At 41.0% G+C, this 18,541-nt stretch overlaps 1 protein-coding gene across 6 annotated transcripts in view; it reads left to right on the top strand.

The window, feature by feature from the left end:
• Nucleotides 1–18,541, top strand: part of kank4 (KN motif and ankyrin repeat domains 4) — a 76,613-nt gene that overhangs the window by 39,004 nt on the left and 19,068 nt on the right. For 4 of the 6 annotated variants that reach the window (XM_005457111.4, XM_013275840.3, XM_005457108.4 and 1 more), the window contains one exon: nucleotides 17,906–17,979. In XM_005457111.4, coding sequence (XP_005457168.1) covers nucleotides 17,961–17,979 — 19 coding nt within the window. In that variant the 5' untranslated portion in view covers nucleotides 17,906–17,960. Of the gene's footprint in view, nucleotides 1–7,495; nucleotides 7,904–17,291; nucleotides 17,446–17,905; nucleotides 17,980–18,541 lie in introns of those variants that run through there. The other 2 variants (XM_005457109.3, XM_019347068.2) reach the window with 2 other exon arrangements.

The raw sequence follows: 18,541 nt of genomic DNA, 5'->3' as shown, positions 1-18,541 counted from the left end.
CTTGAGCAGTGACGTCCGCTCTGTGGTCAGTTCTGTTACAACATATAAACAGTCTTTTCCCTGCCTAATGGCCTTATCAGAGACTGGCCTTCCTCAGGATGTCTGTCTGCTAACCATAGCCCAGCAACACAAACACACACTTGTTTAGAGTGGAAAGTCCTGGTCATTATTAATGTATTCTGATTCCGATTTCGATGCTCGTTTCACTGTTTTTCCTATTTTAAAACTATCTTAGTCATGGGTATTTGCTACTCTTGAACAGACAGAATTTGCCCAGGCATTGCTTCAACTTTTTAATAAAAGTCAAGAACAAGCTGCATTAAGGGGATTCAGCCTGGAACTGATCACATTATTGCAGCTGCTTAATTTGCAGTGGTTGCATCCCTACCTGTGAGATAGATGGAGAAATTCTGATTTAATGCTCAGTCGGTGGGCATAATGTCAAGAGTGGTGCTTTATTTCACTCTTGAATGATTTTGTCAAGATTTTGACATTTTTTAGTGTTAATGAATTCAGCATTTGCTGCCTCTCTATACTCCTCCTTGGAATACACAAAGTAACAGAGGCTCACAAAAAATTCACTGTTCAGAAACATTAAAGTAGAGCATCGAGTCAGTTAAACTTCTGGGATATTGATCTGGTCAGTAAAGTAGCAGAGGGGGTTGTTAATCAGTTTTAGCTAATTTGGTGTTAATGAAATTAACAACAGGTGCAACAAGGAGGCCACTAACATGTTTTCCCTCCTTATCTTTTCTGTTTTTCACTAGTTTTGCATTTGGCTAGGGCCAATGTCACTACTTGTAGCATGACACAATACCTGGACCCTGCAGAGGTTGCACAGGTAGTTCCATTTCTCCAGGATGGAACATCAATATGTGCCGTTGCCAGAAGGTTTGCTGTGTCTCTCAGCACAGTCTCAAGAGCATGGAGGCGATTTTGGGAAACAGGCAGTTACTTGGAGAGCTGGACAGGGCCGTAGTAACTCATCAGCAAGACCAGTATCTGCTCCGTTGTGCAAGGAGGAACAGGATGAGCTATAAAAAATGACCTCCAGCAGGCCACTGGTGTTAATATGTTAACATTTATGACCAAACAAGCAGAAACAAACTTCATGAGTGTGGACTCAGGGACTAATGTTATCTAGTGGGTCCTTTGCCCAACACCATGGAGCCTGAATGGCATTTGCCGTCATTCAGCATGACTTGTTTGGTGTTGTGTTCGGGAAGACATATCCATACAGGAACACACAGACCTCTACAGGGTAGGCCTCTGCACCCTGACTGCCATTAAATATCGGAGGGAAATCAGGAAATCGGAAGGACCCATTGTCAGACACTACACTGGTGAAGTGGATGCTGGATTCCTCCTGGAACTGACCTCTTGTGACGAGAGTATGCAGGCAGTTCCTGCAGGATGAAGGAATTGATACCATTGATTGCCCCCTGACTCGCCTGATTGAAATCCAATAGAACTTATATATTTACTTATTTTTAAACATGATGTTTCAATCCATCCAGTGCCACCCGGTTGCACGTAGGACTGTCCAGTAGCTCAGTGATGCCCTGGTCCAGATATGGGAGGAGATCCCCCAGGACATCATCAGTAATCTCATGAGGAGCATGCCCCGAAATTGTGGCCATGCATACAAGCACATGGGGGCCAAACAAACTACTGAGTTGCTGCAATTAAATTTCCACAAAATGGACTAGCCTGCCACATACTTTTTTTTACTTTGATTTTCAGGGTTAATTCAGTCCTCTGTTAGTTAAAAATGTTCATTTCTATCAAGAGTTGTGTCATCCTTTAATTCCTAAAAAATCATGGAGCATGATTTCTTTTAAAATTGAGGTCTTATTTTGAGTGTTTAATCTGTTCCTTTAATTTGTTTGAGGAGTGTATGTAAGTAAGGCAAAGTTTTGTGGGGCTAAAAAGGGGGCTAGTAGAATCTTCCAGCAGCACTTCTCAAAGTGTTTATCTTGGGTGTTATTCTTGTCTGTGTCTACATGTGTGATTTCCATGAAAGAATGAGAAAACAAGAACAATGAAAACAAAGTACACATTCTTTTTGGTGGGGGTCACAGCCTTTAATATCATCAGCTGGTGCTGCAAGGTTAGTCTAGACTATATATGGACTGGACCTTCAGACTGTGTGCACACTGAAGCAGTGATGTATGGCTTCAATTATGCATACACACGACATGCATTTCAAACACTGGAAAAGCGATGCGACTATAAATTAAAATCAGTTTGAAAGTTCTGGTGAGCCAACATATTTGCTAAATACTGTAAATCGTTCTTGCTTGAATAATGTGGAATAGTGCAGTATTGTGAAAAGAACTGCAAGCCTACTCATGACTCACAGATGCAAAATAATATTTATTACATATTAGGAAGGCCTTGTGAAAAGGTAGATTAACTGGATGAAAACTCCCCTAACAAAACAAATGAGTCTGAAATTTGTTTTTAATAAATCGTTCCTTGCTGCCAAGTTACATTTCATAATTGTGAAATTTTACTATGAACCATTTTCCTACATGTCATCTTCCCAGTTTAATGTATAAAACTGACTCATACTTCCAGACCCTGGTGCGAAAGCACAGTATATGAGTAAAAACTGAAAACTTTGTGAGTAGATGACGTTTTAGTTTATTTTGAGAAGAAAACTTTTATTTCCAGAAGGCTCAAAGCTGCTGGAAGTGGTTTGAGAACTGTGAGCTTTGCCAGTAAAAACAGTTTTTGGTTTTTCACACTTGAACCCACTCAGACACAAGCATACACATACTGCAGATGACACTTGCATGGATAATTGTGTGTTGCAAGAGTTGGCATAAATCCCGGGCTGCCAGTTTGCTAAAACTGTAACAATATTATACAAAATTATTTTGCGAGACATAGCAGACATTTAAACTGATTAGCAGGAATGTTCCTAACAGTATAATCTAAATATTTTAATTGCTGTTCCCAGAACTGCGATGATGAAAAAAATGTATGCTAAGTCAAAATATTTGACATTGTGATCCAATCAGAGGTGAGCTGAAGACTTGCACGAGTCTTAGGTAATAGTGAGTTATGAATTCAGTGCCTGGTGGTGACCACTAAACATTAGCTGTAGTTACAGGCTGCATATAACAAATACTTTTGTTTGCAGACTTTTTTTCTTTGTAACTCCCACCGTTGTGAAAACATTCAGTATATGACTCGAAGCTGTTATTCTGAACAGTGGAGTGCAGCAGTTTTTATGTTCTCACACTTACACACAGCCACACGTATTTAAAAACATACATTTGCAGAATCCTGGGGTGTCAGACTTTACATAATGCTGCTTTGTGTTGTTTTAACATTTTAACTGCGTGTTTTTACCTCAGCTGGAACACTGAGACTGTTGATATACAAAAGACTTTGTCACAAATGCCCCACTCACGAATGTTGGCCGGTTGAATTATTATGGTTATTATGGTTCATACAGGGAGTGCAGAATTATTAGGCAAGTTGTATTTTTGAGGAATAATTTTATTATTGAACAACAACCATGTTCTCAATGAACCCAAAAAACTCATTAATATCAAAGCTGAATGTTTTTGGAAGTAGTTTTTAGTTTGTTTTTAGTTTGAGCTATTTTAGGGGGATATCTGTGTGTGCAGGTGACTATTACTGTGCATAATTATTAGGCAACTTAACAAAAAACAAATATATATACCCATTTCAATTATTTATTTTTACCAGTGAAACCGATATAACATCTCCACATTCACAAATATACATTTCTGACATTCAAAAACAAAACAAAAACAAATCAGCGACCAATATAGCCACCTTTCTTTGCAAGGACACTCAAAAGCCTGCCATCCATGGATTCTGTCAGTGTTTTGATCTGTTCACCATCAACATTGCGTGCAGCAGCAACCACAGCCTCCCACACACTGTTCAGAGAGGTGTACTGTTTTCCCTCCTTGTAAATCTCACATTTGATGATGGACCACAGGTTCTCAATGGGGTTCAGATCAGGTGAACAAGGAGGCCATGTCATTAGTTTTTCTTCTTTTATACCCTTTCTTGCCAGCCACGCTGTGGAGTACTTGGACGCGTGTGATGGAGCATTGTCCTGCATGAAAATCATGTTTTTCTTGAAGGATGCAGACTTCTTCCTGTACCACTGCTTGAAGAAGGTGTCTTCCAGAAACTGGCAGTAGGACTGGGAGTTGAGCTTGACTCCATCCTCAACCCGAAAAGGCCCCACAAGCTCATCTTTGACGATACCAGCCCAAACCAGTACTCCACCTCCACCTTGCTGGCGTCTGAGTCAGACTGGAGCTCTCTGCCCTTTACCAATCCAGCCACGGGCCCATCCATCTGGCCCATCAAGACTCACTATCATTTCATCAGTCCATAAAACCTTAGAAAAATCAGTCTTGAGATATTTCTTGGCCCAGTCTTGACGTTTCAGCTTGTGTGTCTTGTTCAGTGGTGGTCGTCTTTCAGCCTTTCTTACCTTGGCCATGTCTCTGAGTATTGCACACCTTGTGCTTTTGGGCACTCCAGTGATGTTGCAGCTCTGAAATATGGCCAAACTGGTGGCAAGTGGCATCTTGGGAGCTGCACGCTTGACTTTTCTCAGTTCATGGGCAGTTATTTTGCGCCTTGGTTTTTCCACACGCTTCTTGCGACCCTGTTGACTATTTTGAATGAAACGCTTGATTGTTCGATGATCACGCTTCAGAAGCTTTGCAATTTTAAGACTGCTGCATCCCTCTGCAAGATATCTCACTATTTTTGACTTTTCTGAGCCTGTCAAGTCCTTCTTTTGACCCATTTTGCCAAAGGAAAGGAAGTTGCCTAATAATTATGCACACCTGATATAGGGTGTTGATGTCATTAGACCACACCCCTTCTCATTACAGAGATGCACATCACCTAATATGCTTAATTGGTAGTAGGCTTTCGAGCCTATACAGCTTGGAGTAAGACAACATGCATGAAGAGGATGATGTGGACAAAATACTCATTTGCCTAATAATTCTGCACTCCCTGTACAGTTCAATACAATTCAGATCACTTCAGTAGCAAATTATAACAACAGTTACCTTTATATTCTAAGGTCAAGACATTAATATAATACAGAGAAAACCACAACAATCAAATGCTATGAGCAACCACTTGGGTGACAGTGGGAAGGAAAAACTCAATTTTAACAGGAAGATCCAGGCTCAGGAAGGAGCAGCCATCTGCCGCGACAAGTTGCGGGTGAGAGGAAGAAGACAGAACAAAAAACACACTGTGGAAGAGAGCCAGAGATTAATATGTTCAGGGGATCATGGAAAGCCCCCACTTAGGAAGCCCAAGTATGTGCTATAAGGTTTTTAATATAAGATGGGGTCTGATTAAAGCCTTGTACGTGAAGAGAAGGGCATGAACCACATGAAATTCATTACTGAGGGTGCTGCATATATCTACGTGTTGATTTCCTGCTGCTCTTAAATTGTGCATGAATGCAATAGTAAGTTATTTGAACCTCTCTTGAGGCAACAGCTCACTTCACAAACTTTGCCTCCACTTATAAGTTACATTTTTCTTATGTTTTAACACAAGAGGAACCAGGATGGACAGACAACATCACTGCAACATATAATGAAAAGACAGGGGAGGAGTGATCCTCAAGAAGTCCTTAGGGTCTGAGGTGGCATCTGATACCTCCTGACAGGAGAGGTTCATGTGATTGGGAAGGGAGAAGTTTAACCCCCTAGGCTGCATCACACCCTCTTTCAGTCCGCTGCTTTAGATGAAAGGATGTGAGCTGATTGTGTGCAGTGTGTTAGACATATATCGAGAGGGATTTAGCCACAGAAACTGTGAATATTGTCTGACTTCATGCTTGACAAAGGTTCCTTGTGCAAGGCAACGCCCTTAATAGGTTTAAAAAAAATCATTAATATTTAAATACAACACACTCCCATGTTGTGCCTCTCTTAAATTCACTTAATCATTTGAAACAGCATCATCAAAACAAGCAAAGTGGTTTAAAGTTCACATTAGCAGTTTAAGTATCATCAGTGCTAGTGTCCAGAATTTAAAATGTACCCTTTTGGCCAGACAAAAGGAAAGACCATCGCATACAGATTGGTGTTGCTACCACTATCCGATATATATCCCCATAAAGATTCTGGGCCTATCGATATATTTGTGTGCTCTTGTGCAATGTTAGAGTCATTACTTTAAAAAAAAGTAATGTCTTGCACAATAATACAGTTACAAAGTACACCAACAACCAGAGGTTTCTTCCTGTTAAACAGGCTTTTTTCCTTCCCACTGTCACCAAGTGCTTAATAAGAAGAAAATAAGCAATAAGACAGTAATATATGATGAATAGTTTATATAATTGATGATAAATATGATGGATGATGCTTAATTAATGAGGATACCTAGAAGAGCTTCATTTTAACTTTGAAGTTTTAGCAACAAGCTAACAGCAGAGTTGGGGTGGATCACAGAAAAATGTTTTGACCACTGTGACTCTATTTTAGAAACTGGTACAGGTAGACTTAACGCACCGCTACAAGCCTGACTGCTCATCACTACTTTTGTCACCTGCTGAAAATCAAGCTTTGGCTGCTCAGCTGGAAAGTAATATTGATTTCTCCACTCCTGAGAAGGTGTACACTTTAGTCTCCTCACTCCATACTAGCTGAAGTCAGCTGATTGTTACAGAAGTGCACAGTAAAAGGTCACCGTTGATGCCTTTTTTTGATGAACTTATGTAACTCAACTGTAACTTTAGTGTGATGACTTAATATACTGAGTTACAAAAACAATCTAATCTGATTACTTTGGACACATTATGACCAACACTGCTCATATGACATGCTGGATTTTTTCTTTCTTTCTTTGCATGCAGTGATGTCAAGCAGCTCTCGAGTAGACGTTTGCACACACTCGTGGAGAGGAATTAGCATTGTTGGACTGAGGAATCGGTGCAGGAGTGAGATAAGAGATAGGACCCATTAGCCTGGGCAGTTAGCCTATTTAAAGGCAGTTAATTATTTACCTCATTTACACTATAGAGCCAACCAGGCTAGGCTGGGTTTACTCATTAGACTGCTTTCTGTTATCGAGCCAGACTGAGATAACTTGGGGGTTTACTTGATAAATTTCACAGATATGATAGTCTAGAGCACCTTGAAAGTAGTTTGATCCAGTCTCGTGTGGTAGCACTGTAGAGGGGGTGGGTAATTTTGAGTCCCCCAGTAAATGTTACAGTGTTACACAGTGTGTGATCGTTGCAGGGTTGGACCTTTAAGCCCAGAGGCAGAACACACAGACACTACTGCAGATGCACACAGCCCAGAACTAAGCGTGTACACGCAACAGTAGGTGCATGAATGAACACAAACTTGTACTTAGAAAGAGGTGCATAAATTAAAAAACAGACAAGACTCCTTTGTTGTTCTGTTGTTTTTTGTTCAAATCATGAGCTTTATAAGCTTCTATTTCTATGCCTGCTTGGACGTTTCTGTGCTGTTAACACGGGCTGTGGTGGTTCATTACCATGCATTTGTGTGTCTGTATGTGTTTTTGTTCGTGTGTTTTCTGTTGAGCCCATTTGTCTATTAGGGTGTTATTTTTGTTTTTTTCTGGGCCAGTTGGTTGCACCAAGGAGGCTGGTGAATCTATCACACTGAGACAACTGATCTTCTCTTCTCTTCTCTTCTCTTCTCTTCTCTTCTCTTCTCTTCTCTTCTCTTCTCTACCTCTGGCACCATATGCCAACACATCCCCTCTTTCCCACCCATCCTCCCCTCCTCTTTTTCAGTTTTTTTTCTCGTTCTTTCTCTGCTGATATTAAGAGAGACAGGGTCAGTAGCATTCACAGAAACAGGAAGGACAGGAGGTGAGAAGAGCTACATGGCAGGTGAGAGAAAAAATGCCCCCTGTGAATTAACTCTGTTTTTCTTGCCACTCTTCATTTTTTCCCCTCAGCTTTCATGTCTCATGAACAATTTGCCATCATTCACCGTTGTTTGCTCTGCTTTTTTTGTTCACCTTACCTTCCTCCTTCCTCCCCGCTCTATTTTTACAGTCTAGAACACGGGTCACATGTGTAGGAGCCTCGGATGTGTGAGAAAGAAAGTGTGGAAAAGGGAAAGGGGAGTATGTACAGGATGTGCACGAGTGTAATGGAGAGAGGGTAGTATTGTTCTGGTCGGACAATGTTAGCGCTCCCCCACACAGCTTTGGCAGCGATATATTTGTTGGAGATGTAAAAGGCAGCACACAATAATGCATTAAGACAAACACAGTAAAAAAAGAGATGACATGCTAAACTTGTGTGTGTTTTTCTGTACATGCAAAGGGAAGCAAAGCTGGAAGTTTTGCCTCTATGCTAAGAGCGATAGAGTGTGAATTCATAAGTGTTGATTTCTTTGCACAGACCTCCCGCTTGTTCTGCAGAATGTGCCGCTATACCAAACTGAATTGCTTTCCTGCACTTATATTCTGCTGGCTTCAAGCCGACTCGTCCTCTCTGGCAGAATTATGTGCTTGCATGCACGTTTCCATGTGCTTCTGTGCACAGATCATTTACTTGATTGCTTTACTGTGTTAGAATTTCCTGTTTTTATGCAAAATCTGTACGTGTGTTTACTTGTGTGTGTTTGTGCGTGCACACGCCTTCTATGTTTCTGTGTAAGTAGAAAGCCATAATTAATGAGCAAGGGGACCCATATTTATTTATAACTCATGTTAACACACTCACAGAAACACATCTCAGACCGCTTACGCTGTCACTTCCATAGTTTACGCATGTTACGCATACATTCTGTATGTGTGTGTGTGTTTGAGAAAGACTTGCTTTTACCTGTCAAAGACGACATAACGTCACAGCTCTGTAACTGACTCTCCGCTGTTTGTCATGTTTCACTCCTTTTTATCTTTGACCATCTAAGCCTTTCAAATCCAGACTGCATAACCTTAGACATTCCTAATCCCATCTGTCTTTCTGACAGATGTCACAGATTTATTCCGTTTTCTGCAAATCTCTCTACCCTTTTTTGTCAGCATCGTTTCACCAACTGTTGACACATCAATAGTCAGATGGCCCAAATGCTAATTAGCTTCACCACCGTTATTAACATCCATGAGGGGAAGTAACCATAATGCTAACGTATCTCCAACTAGAATGAATAATAGATGGTACGGCACCTCCTTTATCGCTAATGAAAGCCTGCAGCTGTTCCTCATTTTTGGAATACCACTACAGAACGTGAGGAAAAGATAAGCTCCTTTCACTATGTCTATGGAGGCATACAGAGCTCATGCAATAGGAGACAGAAGAGATGCAGAGATAGAAGAGATAAAAGGCAGTTGCAGCGAAGGCGTGGCATAAGCGTTATCTGTCCTTTGACAGACAGCGCAGAAGCAGGACAGGGGTGGTTGCACTGAGGTCGTGTCCACGCTATTACTGATAAAACACTGCACTTACCCTGTCAGCCCCTCACCCATTCTGTATTTGAAAACAGCTAATTATGTTGTAGACTGGTGTCATAAGACTGAGTAAAAATGGAAAATTTGTTTGAGGGCCTTAATAACATTTATTACCAACTATTAAAGGGCAGATGTAATTACTTAAGCAGGACATATTGCCTCAGTGGACAGATGGGCTACAGTATCTGAAAAACATTCATTACATTTAGAAAGGGTTACATATGAGTGGAGCTGTGTCCATGACAGTTCTTCTGAATGCCCAGTAATTCCACTAGTAAAACAAACTAAACAAGAACAGTAATGTAATTTTCTACATATTCATTTTGTTTTCTTTGTCCTTTCTTTAAATGTGCAGGCTTTTGTTATTTCCTCTGTTGAAACCCATTTTAATATACGTGATGTAATAGGCACATGTGAAATGTAAAAATTAGGCCAGAGGTCAAATCTGGCATGGAAACTTGGATATTTACAATCCCGATATACTAATCTCATGTCCCAAATGTTTCCAGTACAAACAAATGCAGTAGCATTTTAAGCATAGTTTTAAAGATAACAAATCATTAAACTGACCTTGAAGACCTCAGTGGATGAAAGACAAATTCGAATGGATTTTTAACATCCCCACGCTACCCCTCTACAAAGTTTTTTTTTTTATGAGAATTCATACAAAACACCTCATATGACCGGGCGGAGAGAGGTATTGGGTCTTCACACCTCCGTTCATCCCTGGGCCGGAGGGGGAGTTGGCTGTCAGGTTGGGGTCTGGGTTGCTGGGCCTCCCTGCTGCTGCAGGACCGGGGGTGGTCTACTTGTCTCCACCCCAGAACATGGGTAAACAACTCCTGGGTCTGAGGGCAGCGCCTGGCGCCCGTGGCTCGTTTGGGCCCCTTCCGGAGGGTGGAGGGCCCTTGGTCTGCTCTAGCATAGCAGGTTCCTGGCGTCGCCACAGCCCTGCGTGGCTTCTGCTCCGTGGCTGCTGAGTGACCCCACCGTTTGGGGCTCTCTTTTAGCTCTTTTCTAGGAGGGTGGTGCTGCTGCCCCTCCAGTGGTCCTCCTTGGGCTCATGCTCCGGGGACCCTCTAGATATCTGGGGCCTGGATCTCATGGATCCACTTGGGAAAATAAATCTGCTGGGCTTTTTTCTTGGCCTTCAGGTAATAATTCTGATTGCTACAGTGCTGAATGGGACAGGCAAAAAAAGAAAAAAAAAAACGAATTCATATAAAACCTTTTGAGCTATTGTGTTTACAGACACAATGACATGCAGGTATGCACACTCGCAAAAACATAACACCCTCGGTGGAGGTAAAGACAAGATTTATTGTGTTGCATTATAGAGTAGACGCATTTATTGCTGAATGGTAAACTAAATCTTAAAGCTTTGTCTTGTTGACGTGCAGTGTGTATGTATTTCATTGTTATAAACTGTTTAAACCACTGCACAGTGGCCCACTGAAATCTCAGTGTGAAAATCACAACCACGGTAGTAAATATCCACACAGTGCCACTTCCCCACAGTTTCTATTTTTTTCTGAAATAACTTTATTAGAGTGTAAGTTATGCAATTTGTGTGGTTTTCAGGAAACCTCATGATCAGATATGTTAAGACTAAGACTCCTTGGAATTTATTTTTACTTTACTTACATGTTAAAAAAAGCAAGGCAGAAATATTTGGCAAGTTAGGCAGAAAGCTCGGAGTCCTCCTTCATGAGTCGAATACATCCTGAATGGTCTTTGTGAATCATCAGTACAATACTTGGGGTCTGCAGTATTCCTTTTTAAACAAAGTTCTTTGTGTGGCGTCCTAAAACTGGCAAGTGCATAAAAAAAACATTGCTTTGTGCCTTTTGGTCTTTTTGTAGAAGGACCCATTTCTATTGTTGGCCTTGAGCTTAGGAAAGATGTTTTTTTCCTTCATTCTGTGAATAACTGATAAGAGAGACGTTGTAAGGACTTTGCTGATAACCAGCCAACAACTGGAGGTAACTAGTGAACTCACTATTGTACAGACATCTGATTATTACAGCTACATTAAAATTCATGCTCCTTCCAAAGACGGATTCTTATTAAACCGTCCAATAAAGGCCATATCCTGAATTTGCAGTTCTTCCAGAGAAAAAAAACGGCTCTTTTAACTGACCTATAATAGCTTGCTCACTGCAGCCCTGTGGGAAAATTTTGCCACTGTTTAATGAAGCCCATAGACAGAAGTTCCCTCTCTCATTTTCTCTCTGGAGTTGAAAGCCAGATGTTGTTTAGCACGAGGGGAACAATCTGGCCCCTGATGAATGCAGACGCTGTTAGACTAAACTTGACTGGATCATACAGGATTAGGACTGAAGATGAACTAGAATAGACCCAAAGGTCTGGAGTGAAGTCAAATAATGATAAATTGGACCAGAAGATGTAATACAGCAGGACCTTATTCTTGTAATGCACTATAAAATAGACAGAGATAATCTTAGACTGGAGTGGGATGGCCCAGACTCTACTCAAATAGCTCTTGTAGAGCAGAGAGAGATTGATCTGTTCCTGCAGAACACAGACAGACTAAGCTCTGCAATATCAGATAAATGTCCCCCCAATTCACTCCTTGTATTCTGGATGCTAACAGCATTCTTTGAGCTGCGCGAGCCTAAACTTTCCAGTTCCCAGTTGACTTGTCGGTAAATTTTGCTGCACAGTAGCAACAGAGTCATTATGCAAAAACTGTTATCTGCACCTGCAATTCACCAGATTGAACTAATTGCACCGTCAGCTGCGTCCTTCACTCACACTCGTATCAAAGGAAACGCGTCTGTAATGTGACACAGATGAGCACGAAATGGGTAACACCAGATTTAATGAACCCCCCCCCCAGATGCATGCTCAATCATCCAGGTAAGTAAATCCCAAAAAGTTGATTCTGGTCTTTGATCAATGATCAGTGGACTTTGATCAGCGGTTGTTGTTTAATGGTCATGATAATTTGCATATTCATGATCAAGGAACTGACCTCTCAACCCATTGTTCATTCGGTGGTGCTGGTTTCAGTCATTGTGCAAATGTACTGTTTATAAGGTTGGGGAAACCTGCAGTCAGCTGAGGCTGAAGAAGTCTTTTGGATGAATATCGAAACGTTTCTCCCATTGAAAACGCTACGTCCAGATAAACAGAATCACCCTTTTGGGACCGACTGAAAACAGTCACAAACCTGATGACAGCTCTCATAGCAGCGAGATGAATGCTGGCTGATTGCAGAGGCTAAAACATCCAGCAGAGAGGAGTCTCAGTGAGACAGCGATGCCAGTTATCAAGCTAAAGTGAAATTAGCTGTGATTATACCAGAGTAATTAAAGTGACATGTGTAGATTTCTTGACATCACTATGTTACATGAAGCAGGACTACGGTGCTACGGACACAAAAGAATACCTATGTTATATTTTCTGAGTATACCGCTTCTTGAAACTCATATTTTAATTAGAAAGGCTAACTGGTCATATACAGGAGCACCTATCTTTACACGCTTAGTAACACAGCTCACGCACGTTTGACTTTGATTAGCATTCATGCAATATGACTCCCTGAGTGACAGAGGAAGAATAACAGCACGCATGCTGATATGTATCCATGCCATGAATTGTGGCTTTCATAACATTTTTTAGAAATTTTTATACATCGACGCACAAATTGTGCTTTAATGTATAACGCACTATAAATCATCATCAGAGCCCACTGCTCTTTTAATGATTTGGAAACGCCATGAAGTCAGTTTTACTCAGTTCTAATTACATTTCTTATGCTTTCTCTGTATTGTAATATTGATATTATTGGAACACAATAATGTGAGCGATTGTCAATACTGGTGAAGAACAGATAAACACACAGGGATGCTTTAATATTTTAGCGAAGTTTAAAGAAATGTTCCAATGTCGAATCATTTTAAATTGCATTTGCTTCAGTTTGTTCATGTTCTTAGGAAAACCAAACCAAGTATATTGGAGTGGATTTAAAATCCACTCCATTTTAAATGAGTAAATCAGTTCCAGTAACCTTGAATGATAATATGGCACTTTTAAGCATCCAAATATGGCTGCAAATTAAGCTCTGGTAGTCCCCACCATGGGTTTCTACCTCTGACTTTATACTTGTTGAAACTGCACTCTGGCAGTCTTGTGCTGTCATAAGTTTTTAACAGCAGTAGTTTGCATATTCACATCTTTATCTGTATCCCTGTGTTTCTCTCCACATGTGCTCCTCCTCAAATTTGTTTTTATCTCGGGCTGAGAGTTGGCACATTAAGCTGGACGCTCCTGCTCGGATTCTCAGGGCAGTACAAGGGTAAACAGAGATAGCTGTTCCCATGCATGTCGGTCCTGTGATAAGACCTTGGGACCTGTGTTACTGTCACTCAGCCTGCCCGTTATTCTTTAATCTGCTGCTGCGTGCAGTTTCTTTAATGTCACTTTCACACAGCTGATGAGCACTTGTGTTTGAAGCGCCAGCTGCAGTCAGTGCACAATGCTTCAGAGTATATGAGAGATTGTAGTGAATTCATGGGTAATTTCTTTTTTATGAGATAAAGTTTGAGACAGAAAATGAGAGAAGGGATGCTGGGAGAGCCAGGAGAGCGGGAAAAATGAGAGCGAAACCGCTCTGCTTGCACGAGATACGAGTACATCTGCCACTCCCGTCTCTGCCTCTTTTTCACTTTCTCGCCCACTTTTCTCCCTCTCCCATCCGCCCACCTCTTGCCTCCCGCTCGCTCTCTCCAATCTCATTTCCTGCTGTTCTGTCTTCTATCCAGTCCTGCTGTGTGTCAGTGTATCCGACTAATTCAATCTCCAGTACACAGGCACTCCAGTGTAATGACCCATGACATTCAATTAATGCTTCTTGGTAGGTTAAGTCACCAGTAATTGTATGTGTGTTTGCCTGATGTGCATGTGTGAATCCCTGAGTCACTGCTGTGTGTATAATCTGGCAAGGGTGACAGCCAGGGTACACGCATTTGATGCCCTTGCATAAAGTAAAAAAACACATTGACTAAATAAATGTTGGTGTTGATCTCGTGGTCTGTGCAAAAGAAAAAAAAAGAACAGTTATCTTAGTGTGGTTGGGGTTTCTATACTGATGACATATGAAAACCCCCAGCTGTCAGTACGGGCTTATTTACTGTACTGTCATTACTCTTCCCATTATCACCATCGCTGCCTCTCGACCAGCTGTCACACTTATTGGATTGGTGTCGAGAGACTGCGGCACGTCCTTTAAGGGGGTTACGTGCGTCTGAGAGACACGGAGTATTCAAACACAGTGACTCAACCTGACGCACATGTGAACCTACATGGTGAAGGCAGAGCTAGCACACACACACACACACACACATAAATAAACACTGACAAAGAGAGTGACTAAATTGGTGCTGACACACACAAACAGTTTTGAACACTCACACTCGTGGCCTCCTTTTAGCTTCGTGTGGCCTCTAGCAAATACTTTCAATTTGGATTAGCATAGCCTTTTGGAGCTTTCAGCTCATACTCATTATGACTGTAATCCAGTGTGTATTGTGCATCATCAGTGTCACCGTGGGCTTTCAGTATTTAATTACTAGTCTAACCTGGGTAATCTTCTAGTTATGCTGAAATAACAGTGCCTGCAATTTAGAAACATATGCCTTTAACACTATAGACTGATTGATATGTCTTATCATTTATGCTAATCATCCACAGTACACTGCTTAATGTAACACGATCCTTCTGTTGCTCTGAGACCTTCATTAAGCACACACACACATTAGGAATGACTTTAATTAAAAGAGGAAACTTTAAACAAAAGTCCTGTAACTTCCACTTTAGGGAAGGTCAGGTAGAATGCGTCTCATGTGGGAAAACTATAGAAGCTCTTTTTTCCCCCACATTTGCCCTCCTCATCCCATCTTGTCAAACCTGTCTGTCATTTTGAAACTTTTGTTTTTCTTCTCTCGCATCTTACTTATCATCTAAACTCCCCCTTCTTCTTCTGCTTTTCGTCCCTGCTCCATTTTCTTCCATTCTACCTCTGTCTCCGGTAATGATCTAATTAAGACGGGTTTTGTTGCCTGCCCACTGTGTATAATTGCCACCGGGGTGTGCCTGTACTTCGCTCTGCAATTACCAGCATCATTCTTTTGCTCCCGAATCAGCTAATTAAGCCTTATGGACAGCGAGGTGATCGTAGCCGCATTGAGCATCACGAGGAGTCAGGAATGCCGGTTCTCTTGTCTCACTCCTGGGACACACAGAAATAGTGGATTTGCAGTGGTTGCCATGGCAGCCATCGCCCTGTCAGATTGTGTGCAGCGACTGTCAGTCAGATGATCGGTGTTTCTCTTTGTGTGTCTGTGTTTATCTGTTCATCTGTAACTGAGACAACAACTTTGCTCTAGGTCACCTCTTCTTTTCATTATTAAGGCTCAGTCTGCACAGGAGGGGACAGGAGGCCAAATAGAGCTTGTCACAGCTCCTGTTTAGGTCCCTGGGTGGACTGGCTGTCATTTTGACTGATTATATTGCCATCTCATGTAATGCTTGCCTTGCAGTATGTCCTCACTCAGCAGTGCCTGACACATTTTTCCCACAGACTAGACCACGAACTTGCTTCAAAATAATCTCAGCACTTTGTGGTGCAAACATTTGATTTAATTTGGTTCATGGTTGCTTGAAAATGTGATCATCTGAATTGCTCCTGCAACGAAAATAACAACTGGCTAGTCAGTAGTGAGATTCTTCATGCAGGTGACTTTTTTTTTTCAATGTTCTCATCCATACGTCAAAGAAGTCATCACAAATGGGAAAACTACCTCTTAAAAGACAGCGTTTCCATATTCCCATTAGACTTTTATCTTCTTTGAATCTAAATACAGCATCAAAACAAGAAAAATGGCTTTCACTGTTGCACCGTTGTATCCATCGAATCAGCTGTCTGCAGTGACTTGAAACTGAGTGCTAGAGGTATTATAGAATATAGAGCATCAGTGAGGGGTGTGAAACACTCCTCTGTAGTATTCATATACTACATATAATATTGTGGAACTCCTAAAAATAATGAAAATGCTAATTTAAGCCTCTTAAGCTACCTCAGGTGTCGACGTTTGAACTCCAGTGCTTATTAAAGCACAGCCTCGGGCACTTATGTGCTATATGTCTCATACATAGCAGGTATCCTCTACAGTGCCATAAATTTGCATGGAAATTGCGTGAATAATGTGTGCCTATTTTCTAAATAGCCTTAGAGCTGATATTTGGCTGCAAGCGTTTAAGTGTTCATTTAATATGGATTTGAACTGTGCAACTCACTCAAAGTTGGGCAAATTGCCGTTATTTTTACTGTGAGTATTGGATATTTTATTAGAAGCTTTTAGTCCCTAAAAGTTTTGACTCCACATTCTGGATTGTTTTCCCTCTCGCATAGGTCTACTGTGCAATAAACTAATTGTAAAAAAAAAAGTCATAGCAGCTCTGGTTTATTGGCTTCTCCATGTGGAACAAATTATGCAAACATCTGTGAGCTTGTCCTCGGTTGTGCTGACCTAAGTGGATCCTAAAGGTTGACGAAAGGCGAATTTAAGGTAATGGGCACAGCGGGACTGCAATTAACTGCAATGTTCTACTAATTTTTGCTTTTTCTTGGCAGACCTAAATGTTTTTTGTCTTCAGTGGGGTTCTCAAGACTGTACAATATGTGATTGCATATTTATTTTTAAACATACAATGTGCATCCATTTATCGTTTTCCTAATAAAAATAATGTTCACTTTTATTTATATAGCACCAAATCAGTTGCTTCAAGGCGTTTTGAAGACCCTGCAATAATAGAGAGAAACCCAAACAATCAGGGGATCCCCATGATCAAGCACCTGGCGACTGTGGAAAGGAAAAAACCCCTTTTGACAATAAGAAACGTTCAGCATAACCAGGCTCAGGGAGGGGCAGCCATCCAACGCTTAGGGTGAGGGGAGGAAGACGAGACAACAGATACACTGTGGAGAGCCAGAGTTGAAATATTACAAGTTGTGTATATTAAGTCTGACTGTTTTTCCCGGAAGCCAAGTTAAAGTTATGTTCATGTAAAACCAACCAAATATCGTATCTCTAAGAAATCGTTTTGTGTTATTTTGGTGGCTTCACTTAATCATTGACAGCATGTTACGAGAATCTTGGAAAGCAATAACTTCACTGTGAAATGTTTTCTGGTCCTTATCTGCAGGGATCACATGCTTTTGTCTTGTTTGTTTTTTGTTTGATTAAACAGAACTTCGATTTTCCTGATATTAAAAAAAGGTCCAAAAGCATGATGTAAATGCCATAAAGTTTACTCTTGCAGAATTGGGCTCTATTCGCATAATAATAGTGGGTGACATTTCATTTTCTCATGTTTTTTTCTCTCATTTCTGCTTTTTTCTCCCCAGGCTGTTAGCTCCTACTCTAGCCAACACAAGTAGATGACTGAGAACTCGGCCTCCCATGATGGACAAGAAAAGTGGTGAGTGTCGCCAAGCCTGTAGTTAAACAAACAATCCTCTTTGCTTCTAACATGTGCAGCAACCTTTTTTAACAACTGTGAGAATCTTAATAAGTCAGACTCTATTTTTTGCTTTTATTCCAATAAATAATCTAGTTCATGACATAAAAGGTGACATTTTTATCTCGCTGTTCCTTTCATGTGGCCAAAAACAGCTATGGGCTTATTTCCTTCAGGTGATAACCACCCCCTGTCTCATACTGCATTCATAAGTTGACACAGCATGAGCAGCATTTTACATGCTGATTAGTTTGTTTTGGCGCAATCACTGCATGATAATTACTTCCCAGTAAGTGATCGGGTTTTACATAATGAAGCACTGTGTGTTCGGCACAGTACAGCCTGCTTGCACGAGGGGGTGAAAAGAATTAATAATGCTGATGATGTGTGATTTGGTTCATGTTCTTATTGTAAACTAATTGCACATGTTTAGTTCTTTTGTATCGGATACTGCAGTATTACTATGACTAGTCACTGAAGTATGAAAATAAGCACCAACTAATGACTTATTTCATTAATGAAT

The sequence above is a fragment of the Oreochromis niloticus genome, linkage group LG17 (genome assembly GCF_001858045.2).
Source record: "Oreochromis niloticus isolate F11D_XX linkage group LG17, O_niloticus_UMD_NMBU, whole genome shotgun sequence".
Lineage (NCBI taxonomy): Eukaryota > Metazoa > Chordata > Actinopteri > Cichliformes > Cichlidae > Oreochromis > Oreochromis niloticus.
Note: the sequence above shows the minus strand (reverse complement) of the source record. Positions and strands in the feature narration are given on the sequence as shown.